This window comes from Dama dama, chromosome 33, assembly GCF_033118175.1.
Source record: "Dama dama isolate Ldn47 chromosome 33, ASM3311817v1, whole genome shotgun sequence".
NCBI lineage: Eukaryota > Metazoa > Chordata > Mammalia > Artiodactyla > Cervidae > Dama > Dama dama.
Genome location: NC_083713.1, coordinates 27,670,309 through 27,688,646, shown reverse-complemented (window position 1 = coordinate 27,688,646; position 18,338 = coordinate 27,670,309). Strand labels below are relative to the sequence as shown.

The following is an 18,338-nucleotide window of genomic DNA, read 5'->3' as shown; positions in this document are numbered from 1 at the left end:
CCTTTAGGATGGACTGGTTGGATCTCCTTGCAGTCCAAGGGACTCTCAAGAGTCTTCTCCAACACCACAGTTCAAAAGCATCAATTTGCGACCCCATGGACTATACACTCCATGGAATTCTCCAGGCCAGAATACTGGAGTGGGTAGCCTTTCCCTTCTCCAGGGGATCTTCCCAACCCAGGGACTGAACCCAGGTCTCCTGCATTGCAGGCGGATTCTTTACCAGCTGAGACACAAGGGAAGCCCATAAAGAAGGATAAAAATGCTCATATTCATTGATAAAGACTCCTCGGCCAATTTCTATGAGAAATTTAAAATAATTAGGAACTAAATATAAAACAAGAAAACGTAAGAGATGGGTTATGGTGATCTTTGTTCTCTCACTTCACAATTGAGTTGCTTTCTTTAATTAGCAGATATTTTCTTTTTTTTTTTTTCAGATATTAATTTTCAAAAGGGACAATATGAAAACTTTTCAGTTAGTATTAACAAAATAAAGCAACTAAGTGTCCATTTGATGTTTTTGAACTATGGTGTTAGAGAAGACTCTTGAGAGTCCCTTGGACTGCAAGGAGATCCAACGAGTCCATCCTAAAGGAAATCAATCCTGAATATTCACTGGAAGGACTGATACTGAAGCTGAAACTCCAATACTCTGGCCACCTGATGTGAAGAGCTGACTCATGTGAAAAGACCCTGATGCTGGGAAAGATTGGAGGCAGGAGGAGAAGGGGATGACAGAGGATGAGAGATAGTTGGATGGCATCATTGACTCAATGGACATGAGTTTGAGTAAACTCCGGGAGATGGTGATGGACAGGGAGGCCTGGCATGTTGCAGTCCATTGGAGTCGCAAAGAGAGTCGGACACGACTGAGTAACTGAACTGACTGAAGTGTCCATTTCTTTTTGTCACAAAGGTGTCTGATATCTAATACCTGAATCTTATTGCCAGGACTATCACCACTATATACACAGATTACATACACACAGAGAGAAATTCCGACATTCTTAACTTTAAAACTATCAGGAAATGGAGCAGCCTTAGCACAAACCACCAAGGACACAGTAGCCAACAAGGAAAACAATTGCTTTTGTTGACACATACTGGAACAGGCTTTGCTAATATCTGGGGTTATAAATGATGCCAGAGAATCACTTACCCTGAGGTATTTTGCTAGTGTTTCTCCCAACTCTCCTAGTCTATTTTAACTGAAAGATAAAGTGCATAGCTCAGAGGAAAAAAACACAAGTCTTCTCAGCCACAAGGAGTCAGTACTTGACTTCTGCAGGAGACAGTTAACTAATTAACTCATTAAATTAGAGACAATTACTTGGCAATGTCACTGAGCCTGCTGCCTGAACAGACAAAACAGAAGAGGGAATTCAGAACTGAAACTAGAATCGACCCACAGTCAGCCAAAAGGCTAGAACATTTCCTTAACAAAGAAAAGCAGGTACCTCAAAAAGGGTGATACATTTAAACTAAAAATATTTTTTAAAATAAGAATGACCTATTTATTTTAAATAACTTCATTACTTTTAATGCTGATTTTAATTGACTGGATAATAACGCTTAAACAAACAAAAAAAGGAAACATGGCCTAAAGTAACACAGCTAGAAATAAAGAAAGGTTAACCAGGCTTACTAAGACTTTTTCTACTAACCAAAATGACTTGCATGTTTACACTAAAAATGAAAAAAAGCAATTTAAAACAAACTTTTGGATCTCCTAGGCTAACACTTATGCTAAAAAATTAATATATTAATTTAGTTGCACAATACTGTTTCTATTTTGTTCCTATCATTTCAAAGGCTGAACTAAAATGACTTGAAATGAAATTAGCCAAATATTATATCCATACTCCAAATAACTTTAGAGTTAATCATTTGCCATTTCAAAGATGTTTCTTAAGCAGTCATAAATCCTTCTTGGGCAAGAAGTCAAGGACACATAAAAGACGTAGACAAGCAGCAGCTGACAGTATCAGAAAAAAAATAGGTGGTCTATTTTTTAAAACCTAACTGAAGTGTTTTAATGTGAAAGTGCCCATAGCTTTGGCATTTCCAGAAATATTTGAATTTGAGTATAGCTCATATGTGTTTGAAAAAGCCTTGACATTCTGAAGCATGAGAAAGAAAATGGATCTTAAAGAAAGATTAAAATCTTTATACATTTAATCAAAATCATTGCTGATAAAAGTATGATTTCATACACAGATTTATGTTATACTTTCACTAAACTACCTCTAGCTTCAAAAGAGACGATCATGTTACCCAGAAATGTTTTGTCTATCAAGCCAACAGATCAACACATCAAGACCTCACCTGACTGTAGTTAACTGGATACTAATAACTCCTTTGCAATTTTGCCAAATGTAACCTTAAGTAACCTTTAGAATATATGCAACCAACATCACAGGTTAATTATAAAGCAGACTTTACAAAGTTTACACACTACATTTCCACTGAGTAAGGGAAGAAAAAAAAGGTTAATTTAAAATTCAAGAACATGAATGAGTAAATAGACCCAAATAGTTTTAATGATATAAATTAGCTGTTTAAATAGTTAAAGTTTAAAAACAGAAGTTTTCGATTTTTATATTTCTAAAAGATTTTCCAGAAATTATAAAGGAAAGTTCTGAGAGGCTGTGACTAGAAAGTTGGTCACTTTTTAAAAATTATAGTGTGTCAAGATCAAGGATTTTCTTTTTCAGTACGCCCACCAAAACCAAGGTAATATATCTAGAAGCACTTCTTATTAAGCCGAAAATCTGCTTAAATCTTTCAGATTATTTTGCATTCATTTTAGAACATTTATCAAGTACCAACTTTGTGCTGGGCACTAGGTCTGGCACTAGGGATGCAGAATCAAGAAAACATAGTTCCTGCCCTCAGGTCACTCAGAGACCATGGCATGATGGACACTGAAACTAAGGTCAGAAAAGAGGTTCTAATCTCCTGTGTTGTTAAATAGTAGAGATTTCTGGAGCAAACACACACTTCTCAGAGTCTCTTTAACGAGAAATTACAGAAAGGTAGATCTTTCTGTAAGGGAAAAAAGTGAGATCTCGAACATCAAAGTACTTGGAAATTGCAAAGCTAATGCAGATTGACATAGTTATTCTAAAACGCTTAGAAATACAGAAAAGCAGCAGATCCCAGTTTCCCTCCTTGCATACTGAATTTTTCTGCTTCTGCTCAAACATGAAGGAGTTACTATTCTAACTCTTCACCCTTACTCTAACCAAGGTTTCCTTCTACTATACTTCTATACTTCTACTGTTCTTGGGTTTACCAGAAAGTCAGTCCTGACTGGTCTAGGCACCTTCATCTCTGCTTATCCAACATGTGGCTGTAACATGAGTCAAAACAAACTGTTCCTCCCTGACTTTGTTCCAATTGAGATAAACTGACATTTTCAGATTGCAACATCCTTGCGATTTCTAACTCTCAAAGGACAATGTCACAAAATTTGGTAACTACAAATATTACACAGGGCATTTCCTATACAGAAAAAAGAATTACATGAGCAAAGGAAGAGAAAAACTTGTACCAAGGCAAGAGTTGAGCACATGAAGCTAATCTTGTTGTCCTTCACTATTACTGCTCTTACTCCTAATGCAAGCCAAATTTAGTCCGGAATGCATGCCCTTTCACTACTCAAGCACTCTATGTAACAAGCAAAGACCACAACAGATCCAACAACACAAATTCTGTTACAATAGTGCAAAGTGGAATTCAAGAGCAGAAATAATATTTTAATGAGAAAAAATAATTTTTAATACATACAGCCACATCGATTTTAACAACTCTATGAAGCCATATTAATTTTTTAAAACAGATTTTAATGAGTGACACAAAATTTTTTTGGTATTTACTAAAATCTACACATGCATTTTTTAGGAAAAGGTAGTTTTATACATCTAATTAGCATTTTCAGTTGCATATTTCACTTACACTGTAAACAAAACCTATTTAATACTGCAAAAAAAATTCTCTAGAAACCTGCCTTTCTCAGATTGTTTCATGAAACACTATCTTCTTTTTGTGTTAATACGTGTATTTTTACTATTTGTTACATCAAGGCCTACTGTCAGCTACCATGCAATGTTTAACAAAGTGAGGAAGTGCAAGACTTCAGTTAATCACTGAAATTAACAGAAGTTACCATAGTAAGCTAAGTTTTTCAAAACAATTTAACTCCTAAAAATGGCCAAAAACCTTGGAAATAATGACCCGAGAATTCAGTAACTGGAACTAGAATGTTTCATAGCAGATTAAGTTGAATAATTTGCATTGTTCTTAAAATAAATACTTCCATTTCCTGGTCAAAGTAACCATGGGAACATTCAAGGGGCATATATATTTACAAGCCTGGACAAATCATGTGTTTGATAATCAAGGTGCAGCTCCCAGGTGTATCGAATGCTTTACTGTTGGTAAACCTTGATTACATAGCAAGATTTTTGCCATAGGGAAAAAAGGCCTTTTATCCTGGTAGGGAGCAGCGACAGATCAACAAAATGCAATGTAGGAAACTGACTTGGATGCTGATTTTAATAAAGTAACTTAAAAAAAAAAAATGAAACAAGCATGGAAACTGCAACTCTGAATTGAAATTCGTTTGTTAAGGAAAAATTTTAGGTGCAAGAAAGTATTGTGGTTTGTTTGTTTTCCAGAGTCATCATCTTTTAGAGATAGACACTGAAGTATTTATGGATGCAGTGATAAGATGTCTGAGAACTGCTTCAAAATAATCCCCTGCAGCTGCAATATAAATGAAGCAAAATTGGCCATGATAGTCAAAGATTAGTGATGGTAGATGGCAATTCATTATGCTATTTTCTTTAAATTCATATATGTTTGAAATTTTTCATAATAAAAAAGGCTACCCCAAAAATGAGATGATTCTATATGTACTGCCATGCCTGCATTGCCATACAATATTAAGTAAATAAGGCAAGTTGTATTAACATACATAAAGCAAGTCTCCTCCATTTACTATATAACCTTGAGCAGGACGCTTAACCGTTCTGGTGCTCAGTTTTCTCATCTATTAAACGGGAATATTAATGGCACCTACCTTATAGAGTTGTCCTGGGGATTACATACAGTGATTTGTATAAAAAGCTTAAAATAGTCCCTACAACATAACAGTTAACAAACAATAGTACAGTCCTAGAACCCATGGCACTGGTTTCAGTGAGGCATGTTTCAGAAATTTCAGCAGTGCTAAGTAAAAGAGAGCTGACCAGAACAGGGAGATGATTTTTCACAAATTACACACATAAAGACTGACTTATAAGTCTCTCTTTCAGGTCTGAATCTTGGTATTTCTTGGTTGGACTACTATTCCTCCTCTGGTTAAGAGAGAGCAACAGAAGGTTTAAATGAAAACTCTGCACATACTTTCACAGTCTCCCAGTTTTTAATCATGGCTTTACCCCTTCTCAGGATCTCTAGACTTGAGAGAGAAATTATCTTTTGTGGAGATATTTCTGAATATGGGAATTTGTGAAGATCTTCAGATGTATATCTCAAGAATGTAATTAATAATTAACTGATTACATGAACATGATCATAAATACTTATTAGCATCCTTAGTCACTTTCTAGGTCCAGCACAGTTACCTGGGGAACACAAGGGACTGAGCTCCTTTTCAGGAAAGAAAAATCCTCAGCTCAGAAGAAAAGGAAAGGGACAAAGAACTAAGTTTTACCAGGTTCTCTGAGTGCCAGGCACTATTTACACATTATCTTATCTTTGTAACATCCCTATATGCTAGATGCAGTTATCCTTTCTTAGACAGATGAGAAGACAGACTCCCACAGAAATGTAAACACCTAAGGTCACTCAGCAAAAGGGATCAAAGAGTATTCAGATTCTGGTTAGACTACAAAGCCCATGTAAGGTTCTGGCTACATTCTGTTGCCTCCTGGATGAAAAGGAGTCAACCAAGGCCCAGATCAAGATATCCTAAGAATGCTATGGACAGGAGGAAATTAAATTGGAAAAATCACAGTCTACTCAAGGTAGAGTAGAAAATCCATGAGAAAGCACAGAAATATATGAGAAAGCTTACATTTCAGTATGATCTCTTTAAATGCAATCTATTTAACATATAAATTTAATCATTCCACTTTCAAGGTGAAAGACCTCCAACAGGTTCCACAACATTTTTTAGAAAAGAATCCAAACTCTTCTTCATGGCCTATAAACAAGGTCCTGCTTGTGGTTCCTTCAGCCTCATCTCTTACTGGCCATTCACCCCCTCACTCACTGAGGCTTCAGGAGCACTGGCCTCATATTTGTTTGTTGAACATACCAAATCCTATCCACATCCAGGCCTTTGCACGTGTGGAATTCTCTCTACTTACCTTTCAGTTCTCAGCCCTGATATCACTTCCTTAGGGGCCTTCACTGGCCACCATCTTGAAAAATGATCACCTTTTCCATCATTCTACCTATCAGAACTGTCACAATCCCGTGGTTGATATTTGTTTTTTAATGTGTGGTCTTTGTTATTGTCTGTCTCACCCCTACCTAGAATGTGAGGTCATACCTTCATCAAACTCCTCTGTCGTACCTACAAACCTCGCATAGCACCTAGCCTGTTAGGCAATTAAAAATGTATTGACAGGTAGTAGGACAGAGACAGCATTTAATAACTCTAATGTTTTACTCCTAATTATTTTTTCATCTGTCTAGTTGATTCAAGGATAAAGTTTTCACTATATTGCTAGCATGCCCTTAATGCCTAATACTTTTTTAAAAATAAGAACTCTATATAGTTCATGGCAAATACTTTATAAACTAAAGATAAAGGCTATTATCTTCAATTCCTATAGCCTGAAAAACTGGTGAAAATCCTTAATCAGGGTGGCTAAGAAAACTATAGATCCCTTTCTGTGTCTCTCTCACTGGTTTCTTCAACCCAATTCATGCTGGGAAGTCTCTTTTAACTTCAATTACTAAGTTCTTACTTTTAAATTATGCACTTGCTCAAAATTTAACACATATACATTGAGAGTTTGTTTTTATTTCCCCTGAATTCTTACCTCAACCAAGTTAACATTATCTATCCTTCTATATATACACCTGTCTTTCCTCATTTATAAACAAAAAAAAAAGTATCAGTCGTTCAGTTGTATCCCATTCTTTGTGACCCCATGGAGTATAGCAGGACAGGTTCCTCTGTCCATGGAATTCTCCAGGCAAGAATACTGGAGTGGGTAACCATTCTCTTCTCCAGGGGATCTTCCTGATTGAACCTGGGTGTTCTGACTGCAGGCATATTCTTTACCATCTGATCCATCAGGAAAGCCCCAAGAATAGTGGAATGGGTAGCCATTCCCTTCTCCAGGAGATCTTCCTGATCCAGGGGTCAAACCTGGGTCTCCCACACTGCAGGCAGACTCATTTACAGTACATTTGAAATCCCTCTAAATTAGCTGGAGTAAGTCTAACTCATTCTTTTTAGTATCTGCTTAATTTTCCATGGTTGTTATTTCAAAATTTTTCTACCACTGCCCTTTGATAGCATTTATTTTGTGCCCCCCAACTTTTTTGTTTTTGTTTTGAGGAACAACTGAGCGCTGCAACTAACAATCTTGTAGGTGTATATTCTTATGAGTATTTTTATTTCTCTGGGATAAACATCCCCAAAATAGGATTGCTTCTTTAAATGGTATCTTTATTTTAAACCATTGCCAAGTGCTTTGCAAAGAGTCTTTGTTTCCACAAATGCACTATGAGAGCACCTTTTTTCTCCACATTTGGCCTCAGTAGATGTTGTCATCTTTCAATACCTGATTCTCTTATTATAACTGTAATATTGTGATACACTTTCTACACTTTGGAAAACATAGCCCTAACTCATATTTCAACAAAATAGAAGAGTCTCCTGCTAAAAGCTAATTCCCTTTTCAGCTGCAGGCTATTGCCAAAAGTAAATAAATACATAATATGTAAAAAAAATATTTATTGAATAAAGGACCTTTCTTTCAATTAAAAATTTGTTATCATAAAAACTCTACAGAAGAATCACTGTTTACATTAGCAGCAGCATCCTCTTTACTTTCTAATGTAAAATAAACAAGACAGAAAAAATGGATTTTCATAATTTGATATGGGATACGATCTTCTAGTTACACTGGTGATGAGAAAAAAGGATAAAAATAGTATTTGATTTCTACATTGCCACACATTTTGGGCCTAGCATACGTTATGCTACAGTCTCAACATGTATTGCTTTTATCATAGGATACATTGGTAAATGAACAAAAAAAAATCTATCAACTTAAAAACAAAAAAAAGAGATCTTCAAAAATCATTCACTTAAAACAGTTTTTCGTTTTTGGGCAGCACTGTATGGCCTGCAGGATCTTAATTCCCCCAACCAGGGAACGAACACAGGGCCACAGCAGTGAAAGAGCCAAGTCCTAATCACAGGACCACCAGGGAAGTCCCTTAAAACAGCTTTTTGATAAACCTACTTTGCCACAAAACACAGACCAAACCAGATTAACTCTTCATTTTTAAATTTGCCAGGTTTATAACAAACAGCCTATGACATTCCTGTTGTCCTTACCTCACCTTCCTCTTCACTGCTTCCACTGTCTCCTTTTGCTACTATGTAGCAGATTTGGGTCAATGATAGTGTGTGGCTGAGAGAGGTAGAAGACACAAATCCAGGATTGACAGTTTCAAGGGTACTAACAGTAAAATATTAGTTTGACAGCTGGTTGTAAAATTACAGCAGTCTAACACATAAGAATTCATTTGTTGTGCTCCAATTTTATGTACTTGGCGGGGGGGGGGGGGGCAGGAAAAAGAATCCTAGTGAATACTATTGTTCTTTTTTTTTTTAACTAATAGAAAACACGGCTCATCAAAATTTGAGCAATGATGAACATAAAAAAAACCTATTTCTCTATACTCAGAATCAAAATGCTTACTTACTCTTATCAACTTGCACATAAATGGACTTGCACATAAAATGAAGTGTCATGAATAGGTATAACATCACTCTCAAACAGGAATATTTTGCTGTTTACAAAACAAATGACTGTGAGCCACACCAGCTAGTTGTGAATTTAGACAGTCAATGCCACAGATCTAAATTTTTCAGAATTTTTCAATTGCATTCTAAAATTCAAAATTATATCTTCTCTGTAGTCTTTAAGTAGCTCAAATGACCCTGAATTCAAGTGACCCCTCAAATCCTACCAAAACAAAATTATATTAATAACAGAATAATCTAGATTTTACTCTTTGACTGGACCCTTTTCTGTGACACTCTAAACTCCCATGAGGCCATTCTCCCTCCTTCACTTCCACTCCTCCTCCTTCCATTTCAATTGACAATATCACTTATAAATCAGTCCTTTATTCCCTGTCTTGTTTATTTTGTAATTAATCCTCCTAATCCAACATTTCATCAACCACCTATACAAAACTTGTATCTGACTTCAGTTTATTGGGATACATTTATTTAGGAACCAAAGTTTAACAATCCTCTCACCCAACTCCTAAAATAGATGCCTTATAAATTAACATCTATCATAAAAATGCTAGATTCACTACTCTTTCCTTTACTTTCATATTTAATACCACATTCAATTGATTTCATCCCTTCCAAAGTCCCTGGTATCGACCTTCCATTCCATTTCCCCAGCCATCAGCCACTCCAGGTCATTATCTCCCACATGAATTATTTCAATGGCCTCTTAACAGATCTCTCTACCTACTTTCAACCTCTCCACACTTTATCCAACATACACAAAGAGCTGCCAGAATTTACCCACTTCAACTTGCCCAGTGAGAAACCCAGAGTGCCTTCCTACTGTTTCAAATCCAAAGTCCTTAGCCAAATGTTCTAGATAGTCACAGTGGAAAGGTATTTTATTTCATCACCTAAGTAACCAGGTTTTTTTCTTTAATTTCTTAAGAAACACAGCTGCAGTTAGACTTTTACATGTCTCTAGCTTTCAAAAGTCATTCAAGAACCCACAAGTGGTATCACGTAAGGGTTAAGAATACGGATTCTAGAGTTTGACTAGAATCCAGTCTCTACCATTTATGAGCTAAGTGACAATAACCAACTCATTTAACTTCATCTATTTAACAGGAGGGGTTTCCCAGGTGGCTCAGTGGTAAAGAATCTGTCTGCCAATGCAGACAGAATCCAGAATCAAGAGATACAGGTTTGATCCCTGGGTTGGGAAAATCCCCTGCAGAAGGAAATGGCAACCCACTCCAGTATTCTTGCCAAGAAAAATCTCATGGACAGAGGAGCCTGGTGGGCTACAGTCAATGGGGTCATAAAGTCAGACATAACTTAGCAACTGAGCATGATTTAACAGGGACAATAATGCTATCTCCTAAGGTTGTTAAAGAATCTGCCTGAAATGCAGGAGACCCAGGTTCAACCCCTGGATTAGAAAGATCCCCTGGAGAAGGAAATGGCAACCCACTCCAGTATTCTTGACTGGAGAATCCAATGGACAAGGGAGCCTGGTGGGCTACAGTCCATGGGGTCACAAAGAGTCAGACATGACTGAGGGACTAAGCATGCAGGAAGGTTGTTATGAAAATTAATAAAATATCCTTACCTGAAATACTGTAAATTAACTATACGTCAGTTTAAAAAGAAAAAAATTAATACCCTAAAAGACTAGGCCAATGCCCAGCATACTTCAGAATGATCAATAAATGATAGCCATTGTCATTATTATTACATGACCACAAGGATCTAGACAAACCAATTTGACTATTGTACCAGAGGCTATATATTTACCTTCATTGTTCTTGACTCCCTCAACCACAAGTTGTGGGACATGGGACAGGTCTCAAAGAGGGACTAGTCACGTTTACCTGTCCATTCAAGTCTTGGCTCAATTCTCCCCTTTAATTATTCAACATGTTAGTGTCTACTACTAAACTAAATACAAGTACATACATGACACACAGTAAATAATTCCCAGTGAATATTTTGATAAATATGTTAAGTTGCTAAAGAAATGCATAGTAGTATGTATTTTTGCCTGCTATTGTTTCTAAAATATTAAAAAACCAAATGCATCTAAAACAAAACTGTTTCTAAATAATGCCCTATAGCTTCAAGTAACTATAGTTTGAAGTATTTAAGATATAAATTCAAAATCTATGTTACTTGCTAATAGCCCTCAAACTGATTCAACTAACTATATTCTATATCAAGCTGTTTCAGTTACCAGAAGGTAGTATCTATGTTCTGACTCTTATCAATAACTCTTGGGTCAATGCTTTACTGTTACTGCTAAACATGTAGTTAATGAATTCCACAAATTTTCAGTATAAAAAGTAAGGGCATCATCAAAATAATGTGTAAAAAGACAAAATTTGAAAGTTTTCAAAAAGTGAGGCACAGTCCCAGCCCTCTCCTCTCCAAAATCAAATCCATACAGAATCACAGATTTTTTTCCACAAGATTTTTAAAGCTGAAAGGACTTCAATTCCCATTACCTTATAGCCCATTGAGAACTACATGAGAAGATGAAGCCCAGGAAGGTCAGATAATTAGCTCACAGGTAAAACCACAAGATAGGGGCAGGACTGGCGATTGAACCCAAGTGTCGCCAACACCTGGTCAATGCTCTGTTCATTAGTTCATGAGGCATTTTCACTGATTTTTCCTATGCCTACTTCATTTAGAAAACAAAATTAACTATATCACATGAATTCCTCATGAAACAACTGAGTACGTGGCGTGGTTAACACTGACATATTTTTGGTTATTTTTAAGAACTCTTGTGAGAAATCAAGGTTTCAAACCACAAACAGAGCATCTCTATTACAATTACTTTTGTTCTGGAAATGATGCTTCCCTTTACCAGAGTTTATAAAATTTAAGATTCTCATTTTCACTAACTGGTCATCTATGCAGCCTCCTCCCCAACAATAGCTTAAGCAATCACATTTCTCAGATAAAAATGTCATCTGCACCAGGCTGATGTGCATGTTAGAATCTGTTCCTAATATAGAATCATAGACTTTTGGAGCTGGAAGGAACCTTGGAAGATCACCTCTCATTTTACAGAGGAAACTAACACCCAGCAGGGACCTGCCCAAGGTCAAAGTTTCTATACAAGAACCGGTCCAGAATATACCCGTTCTCAAACATTCCCAAAAGAATTCAGAGAAAAACACAGTATTTGGTAGGACACCTAAGCTTGTCTCCCTTTATATGTACTTAAGCACAATTTCTTGCATGCAGAACTTCTGAAATTAAGAAATGAAAGCAAAACAAAAAACTAAGCCAATTTTTTAAAAGTCTACAGCCAAGTCACTGATCATAAAAACTCAGCAGAAGTGAGGGTGGATTCTTGCAAGAATCACAGATAGTAACATTCTGTAACACAACCCCCGGAAGCCCATGGATATAATAAAAATAAACAGAGGAAGAAAAGACACACACAAATTAAGAATAACTATAATATTCTTATCTTTGTAACAAATTGCACAGAGAGTTGCTTAGAAGCAGGAAAACTTTATAAACATAATTTTCAAAGAACAAAGAATTTGAATCATACCTATCAATTACACAAGTGTGTCAATATGTTTTGAAATTTTATTTTGGTCACAATGCTTAAGGGAAACTGAAATTTTTCTTTTATGTCTTAAGTCATTTAAAAAAATAATCATTTGAGGGAAATCTTTTTATCAAATCTTAATAAGTTATAATCTATATTATTTATTCTCATGTTCTGAAGAATACATGAAAATACTGATAAAACATTCCTGAAAGCTAAGGCCTGAAAAGTACTAGACTTACACCTTCCCCCTCACCCCCGCCCTACCAAGAAGAAGCACAACACATAAGCCATTACCTGTAGGAATATGTTTCTTAACTCCTGAGGATCACCTCGCTTGGTTGTCTGTAAAGGAAAAAAAAAAAAAGCCAGTTAATGCTTCACTAGAGATCACATAATCTCTGCAGATTAGAGTTCACAGATGCTAACAATCAATGCTCTTATCTTTTACAAGTGCATTTAGTTGAAAACAAATTAAAAGCACTAATACTGATAACAACTGTCAAATTGGAGCTGTGTGATCACAAGGTGGAAAGACAGGTGTGAAGAGCCTAAGAAACAGCAAAATTTATCAGATAGATTTCCCCTGGGCTGGAAAGGAAAGGCCATGAGAATCAAGCCCTTACTTTATTCCACATCCACTAGCGACACAGTGAGCATCCACCCACCTTCAAACCAAGACTCCAGCAAGAGTAGAAACAACAGCAAAGTTGAAACACCCAAATTAATCGCATGGCCTACTGGCCTTTCTTCCCGTGGAAAGCAATGCAGAATATAATTATCTCTACGCCTCTTTCTTTCTCCACCCAACCTAAAATAATGAAAGCGGCTACAACGTTTCTAAATACTTTAGACATCCTGCCACCTGCAGCTCAAATGCCAACCGCTGCCCCTGGCTCCAGAGGCCCCCAAATACTCACTCACCCCCTCCCCCACCACAATACACGGATGCCTTGGGTATCCCCGGCTATCCATGCCACTTCCTCCCACTCCCTTTCTCATGCCCTCCAACTGCTGGCTCACAACCCCATGTACCAGGGCAGGATACTCCTCCTCCTTCACCGACCAGTGGTCCTTACAAGCCCCTCCAACTCACAATCCCGCCTCCTTCCCCTCCCCCCGCCGGGCATCCTCTCCCTCCGGTCCAAGCCCCGCACAGTTCTTCCTGGAGCCCCAGGACACGCCTCTAACAATCAGGCAAAAAAGTCAATGGGAAGACGTGAGGGGCTGCAGGCAGGGTCCCCGGAATGCCTCTTATGAAATAAAGGCAGCAGCAGAGAGTTAGAGTCACCTTGACCGCCATGCTGTGCTCGGAAGCCGGGGACGAGCGAGTGAGCGAGCAGGGCCGAGCTGTCAGGGCGCGCGCGCGCCGCCTCCCCGGCCGCGCCCGCCCTCCCGCTCGCCGGCGCCGCGCGCGTCCCTATGCAAATGAGCCCGGGGCGGGCGGGGCGGCGTGAAGGGCCGCGTCCCGGCCAGAAGCGGCTGGTCCGCGGCGCGAGGAGGCGGGCCGGCCTCCCACGGGACGACCTCGGTGCCAAACTGTGGGATTCCGACGCGCCGCGTGGTTGCCAGCAGCTGGGTAGCTGCCAGGAAAGCCCCAGGTCTCTTAAGGCCTCTTGCAGGGTGTGGCTTTGCGCGCCGACTTCAGCCAAAGTCGTTTTCCCTTGAGACTTACAGGAACACTTGAGGCCTAGATTGAGCAGGATTTCGAAGGATCAAAGAACGTGTCTCAATAATAATAATAACAACGATAATAATTGAATCGTTGACGAGAGGGAAATACTGACAGTAAAACAGCCTGGGACTCATTCATTCAGGGGCAAACCTAGGTAAACGTAACTTGAGAAATATGCCCTTAAATTGGCATGGGATGAATACACTTAATAGAGTGTCTCCTGTACTGTTATAAAGCTTTATTAGTAGACTCCACTTTCCTAGTCACCCAGATCCCTTTCCGGTTGAGGTGGAACACAAATGTTTAGGGGGAAAAAAATCCATCTGCCAGGGCTGGCACTGAATCCTGGCCCAACTTCCCTCTACAAAAACATTCCCAGCCCCATCCAAAAATAAGTAGCTCTACTTTGAACCAAAATAATGTCTCTCAAACTGAGTCTTGCCATTACCACTATATTGAGCCGAATATCGAGTCACTCAACAACTGTTTGCTGGGCATCTATTGTATGCCAGATACAATCCTGTGTATAAAGAATACAAAGATTAATATATAGTCCCTACGCCTAGCTTAGAGATGGTCAGTGCATCCTGCAATCCCAGCTCTGTGTATTTTGTTTGTTTGTGTCTTTAAAGGAAGCATGAAAGTGAAGTGTTAGTCGCTCAGTCTTGTCCAACTCTTTGCAACGCCATGGACTGTAGCCCACCAGGCTCCTCTGTTCATAGAGTTCTCCAGACAAGAATATGGGAGTAGGTAGTCATTCCCATTGGGTAGGGAACCTCCCAACCCAGGGATCGAACCCAGGTCTACTGCACTGCAGGCAGATTCTTTACCATCTGAGGCACCAGAATAGCCCCAAAAAGCATGCTCCCTATTTAAAAAAAAAAAAAAGTCCAACACTCCAAGCTTTAGCTTATCTCATTTAGTGCAATAATCCCTCCTCCACCCTCTTTCATGTCCAGTGTTGAATCTAACAAGAGGTTTCCCTTTTCTAAAGTCTCACTAATGGTTTTATTTCTGTTAAGTATCCAAGTTAATGGGCTTTCCAGGGGGCACTAGTGGTGAAGAATCTGCCTGCCAAAGCAGGAGACGGTAGGTTTGATTGCTGGGTCAGGAAGATCCTGAAGGAGGAAATGGCAACCCCTCTCCAGGAAAGTTTTCTTGCCTGGAAAATTCCATGGACAGAGAAGCCTGGAAGCCTACAGTCCATCAGGCTGCAAAGAGTCAGACATGACTGAGCACCCGGCACACACATCCAAAGAAATGAGGAAAGTGCAGCGGCAGATGGAAATTGTGGATAAGGAACAATGTATTAGAAGTACTCCTAAAGTGAGCTTTTCTTCTGCAGTAGATTTAACTGTCTGCCACCATCACATCTCTTTCTTCAGTCTGTTCAAACTTCTTTTAACAATGTAATTGGATATACGTACTAAGTCACTTCAGTCGTGTCCTACTCTTTGTGACCCTGTGGATCAAGATTTACAAATTCATAATTTGTTTTACTAGCACCTTATGTCCCTGACACTCTGCTTTCTTATTGTATGAAGTTTCTCTAAGTAGGAATCTCAAGATGTTTATTGTATGTTACTTTTCAAGGGAAGGATGTCTGTTTGTAGCCCAAAGTCCCTCAGTTCGAATAAAAGTACTTAAGGGAAAGGAAGGCATTTATTTAAATGAAGGGATTATTTGCTAACGGAACATATTGTTGTTTGCCAAATCCATACTGTTGGAGTGAAATTTAGGGTCAAACTGGACACTTGGAGAAAGGAAGACAACACTACATTTAGACAGAACTCCCCACAATAATTCATAGGAATAAACACCAGGCCATAATAATTTTCCTGGATAAAAGATAGATGATTTTTAAGCAAGTTTTAAGAGTTTCACTGGTGCCAATCTAGTCACAATGGAGATGATATTAACAACTTAAAACTAAGGCTGCCAGCTACCCTAAATAATGAGAAGTTAGAAAAACTCAGCTACCCTAAATAAAGGTGAATTTTGCTGGATTTTTCATCTATCCAAATACAACAAACAATAAAGTGAATAAAGATATTAAAAGTAGGTACCATGGGATGAACTAAGTATTGAAAGGAATACAAAAGCAAGTGAATTGGAGCCTCCGCCCTCAAAAATTTTGCAAGCTGTCCTTCTATTATGTTGATTGGCTAACAGTATTATTAGATATTAAAACTTATTTTTTCCTCAATTGTAGATGATCAGGGTTGAGGGAAAACTTATGAGTTAATGGGATAGCAAAAGACAAACCTGTCAAATAAGATTCACAGTATATTTGGGAAAAGGAGGTAGAAATAATTCAAAACTTTTTACAATGTTTAAAAATAAAAATCCCAATATAGTAATTTATAACTCTTTCTTTAGATTGCAAAGTGATATTTATAAACAAGAAGCAATTTTAAAACTGTGGCACAACAACTATAAGTTGAAAACATGAAGATTGAGTCGAAAAGAATAACATTGCAGAAAGCAAAATTGGAAGTTAAAGGCTAAGAGACTAGCTGCAAAAGTATTGTCATCAATAGTCACTTTTTAGTGTTGGTTTCACAAAATATTTAATATGTAGCTTGACTGAGCTGGAAATTTAAATCTGCCTGTGAAGTCCTTGCTCAAAAAATATTACCCCCAGATGCAAAAGCAAAGTATGGGTTTACTAGACCAATCCGCAGAAATATGTCTCCAACTTCCAGGCAGCTTACACTGTATTAACTTTGTGGGTGAAAGTTAGAATTATGCTAATGCCTAGTGCCCTAATAAACCAAAATGTAATTATTAAAACAGGAGACAATTTCCAATGAGCCTGTTTTGCCTCAACTTTTGGCCCTCCTTTTATCTTTAATAACGTATTCTTTGGGTTTATTTTCTAGCTTCCTCTCATTATTTTGAGAGGTGAGAGATCCTGCATGGGCCATCAGTGTGTGTGTGCTCAGCTGTGTCTGACTCTTTGTGACCCCATGGACTGTAGCCTGCCAGGCTCTTCTATCCATAGGATTCTTCAGGCAAGAATACTGAAGTGGGTTGCCATTTCCTACTTCAGGGGATCTTCCGGACCCAGGGATCCAACCCACGTTTCCTGCATTGGCAGGCGGATTCTTTACCACTAGCGCCACCTGGGAAGCCCTACTGACAGGAATACATTTTGTTCCTGTTTCCATATCCCACACAGGTATGATGAATGTCATCGTTCAAGAAGTAAATCTACAAACGCTAGTAGAGCATTAGGATGTCAGTGACTAATTAAACCAGGAGTGGGTCTCCTCCTAGACTAAAGGTACTTATGTCATCACTATGACACTATGATGAGGAAGAAGCTGGATTGTATCCCTCTCCCACATCAAGATGCTCACTTAGAATATTTAGAATAGGGGCTTTCCTGGTGGTCCAGTGATTAAGAATCCCGCAAAGGACATAGTTCGATCCCTGGTCTGAGACATTCCCACATGCTGCAGAGCAACTGAGCATGTGTGTGACAGTTACTGAGCACGTGCTCTAGAGCCCGTGAACCACAACTGCTGAGCCCATGAGCTACAACTACTGAAGCCCGTTCACCTATAGCTTGTGCTCCACAAGGGAGAAGCCCACCGCAACAAGAACCCCATGCATCGCAACGGAGTATGCCCAACTCACAGCAACTAGAAGAAAGTCTGAGGAGAGCAATGAAGACCCACCACAACCAAAAAATAAGTGAATAAATCTTTTTAGAAAATAAATAGCATAATGAAATAAATGACACAGACACAAAGGAATTTGAACAACTGGAAATTTTAAGTGTATATTGATTTTGGCCTATACCTAAAATTACAAGGTAGTTCTTTATATTTTATTGAAATATTCCAAAACTTACAAATTTTATAAGTTGTGCTTTTAATTTTTTCCTTGCTAAGAGTCTTTATGGGGAAATGGCAGAGGGTAGACAGGGGAGAAGTGTAAAGGGTTAAGTGTCCCAAGTGTGAGCAAATTATGTTCCAACTGGAAGGCTGACCTGGAAATCAATAAATCAGAAATGACTATTTCAACCTATGCCACTCATAGATAGACACTAGATAAATGACACATTTTAGGACCTCTCTATA

At 38.3% G+C, this 18,338-nt stretch overlaps 1 protein-coding gene across 1 annotated transcript in view; it reads right to left on the bottom strand.

The window, feature by feature from the left end:
- SLC25A12 (solute carrier family 25 member 12) overlaps positions 1-13,968 on the bottom strand; it is a 96,601-nt gene extending 82,633 nt beyond the window's left edge. The window contains exons 1-2 of the mRNA XM_061135726.1: positions 13,867-13,968; positions 12,873-12,920 (exon numbers count right to left, since the gene is read on the bottom strand). Of these exons, the coding sequence (XP_060991709.1) occupies positions 12,873-12,920; positions 13,867-13,878 (60 nt within the window). The 5' untranslated portion in view covers positions 13,879-13,968. The remainder of the gene's footprint in view (positions 1-12,872; positions 12,921-13,866) is intronic.
- Between the last annotated feature and the right edge of the window lie 4,370 nt (positions 13,969-18,338).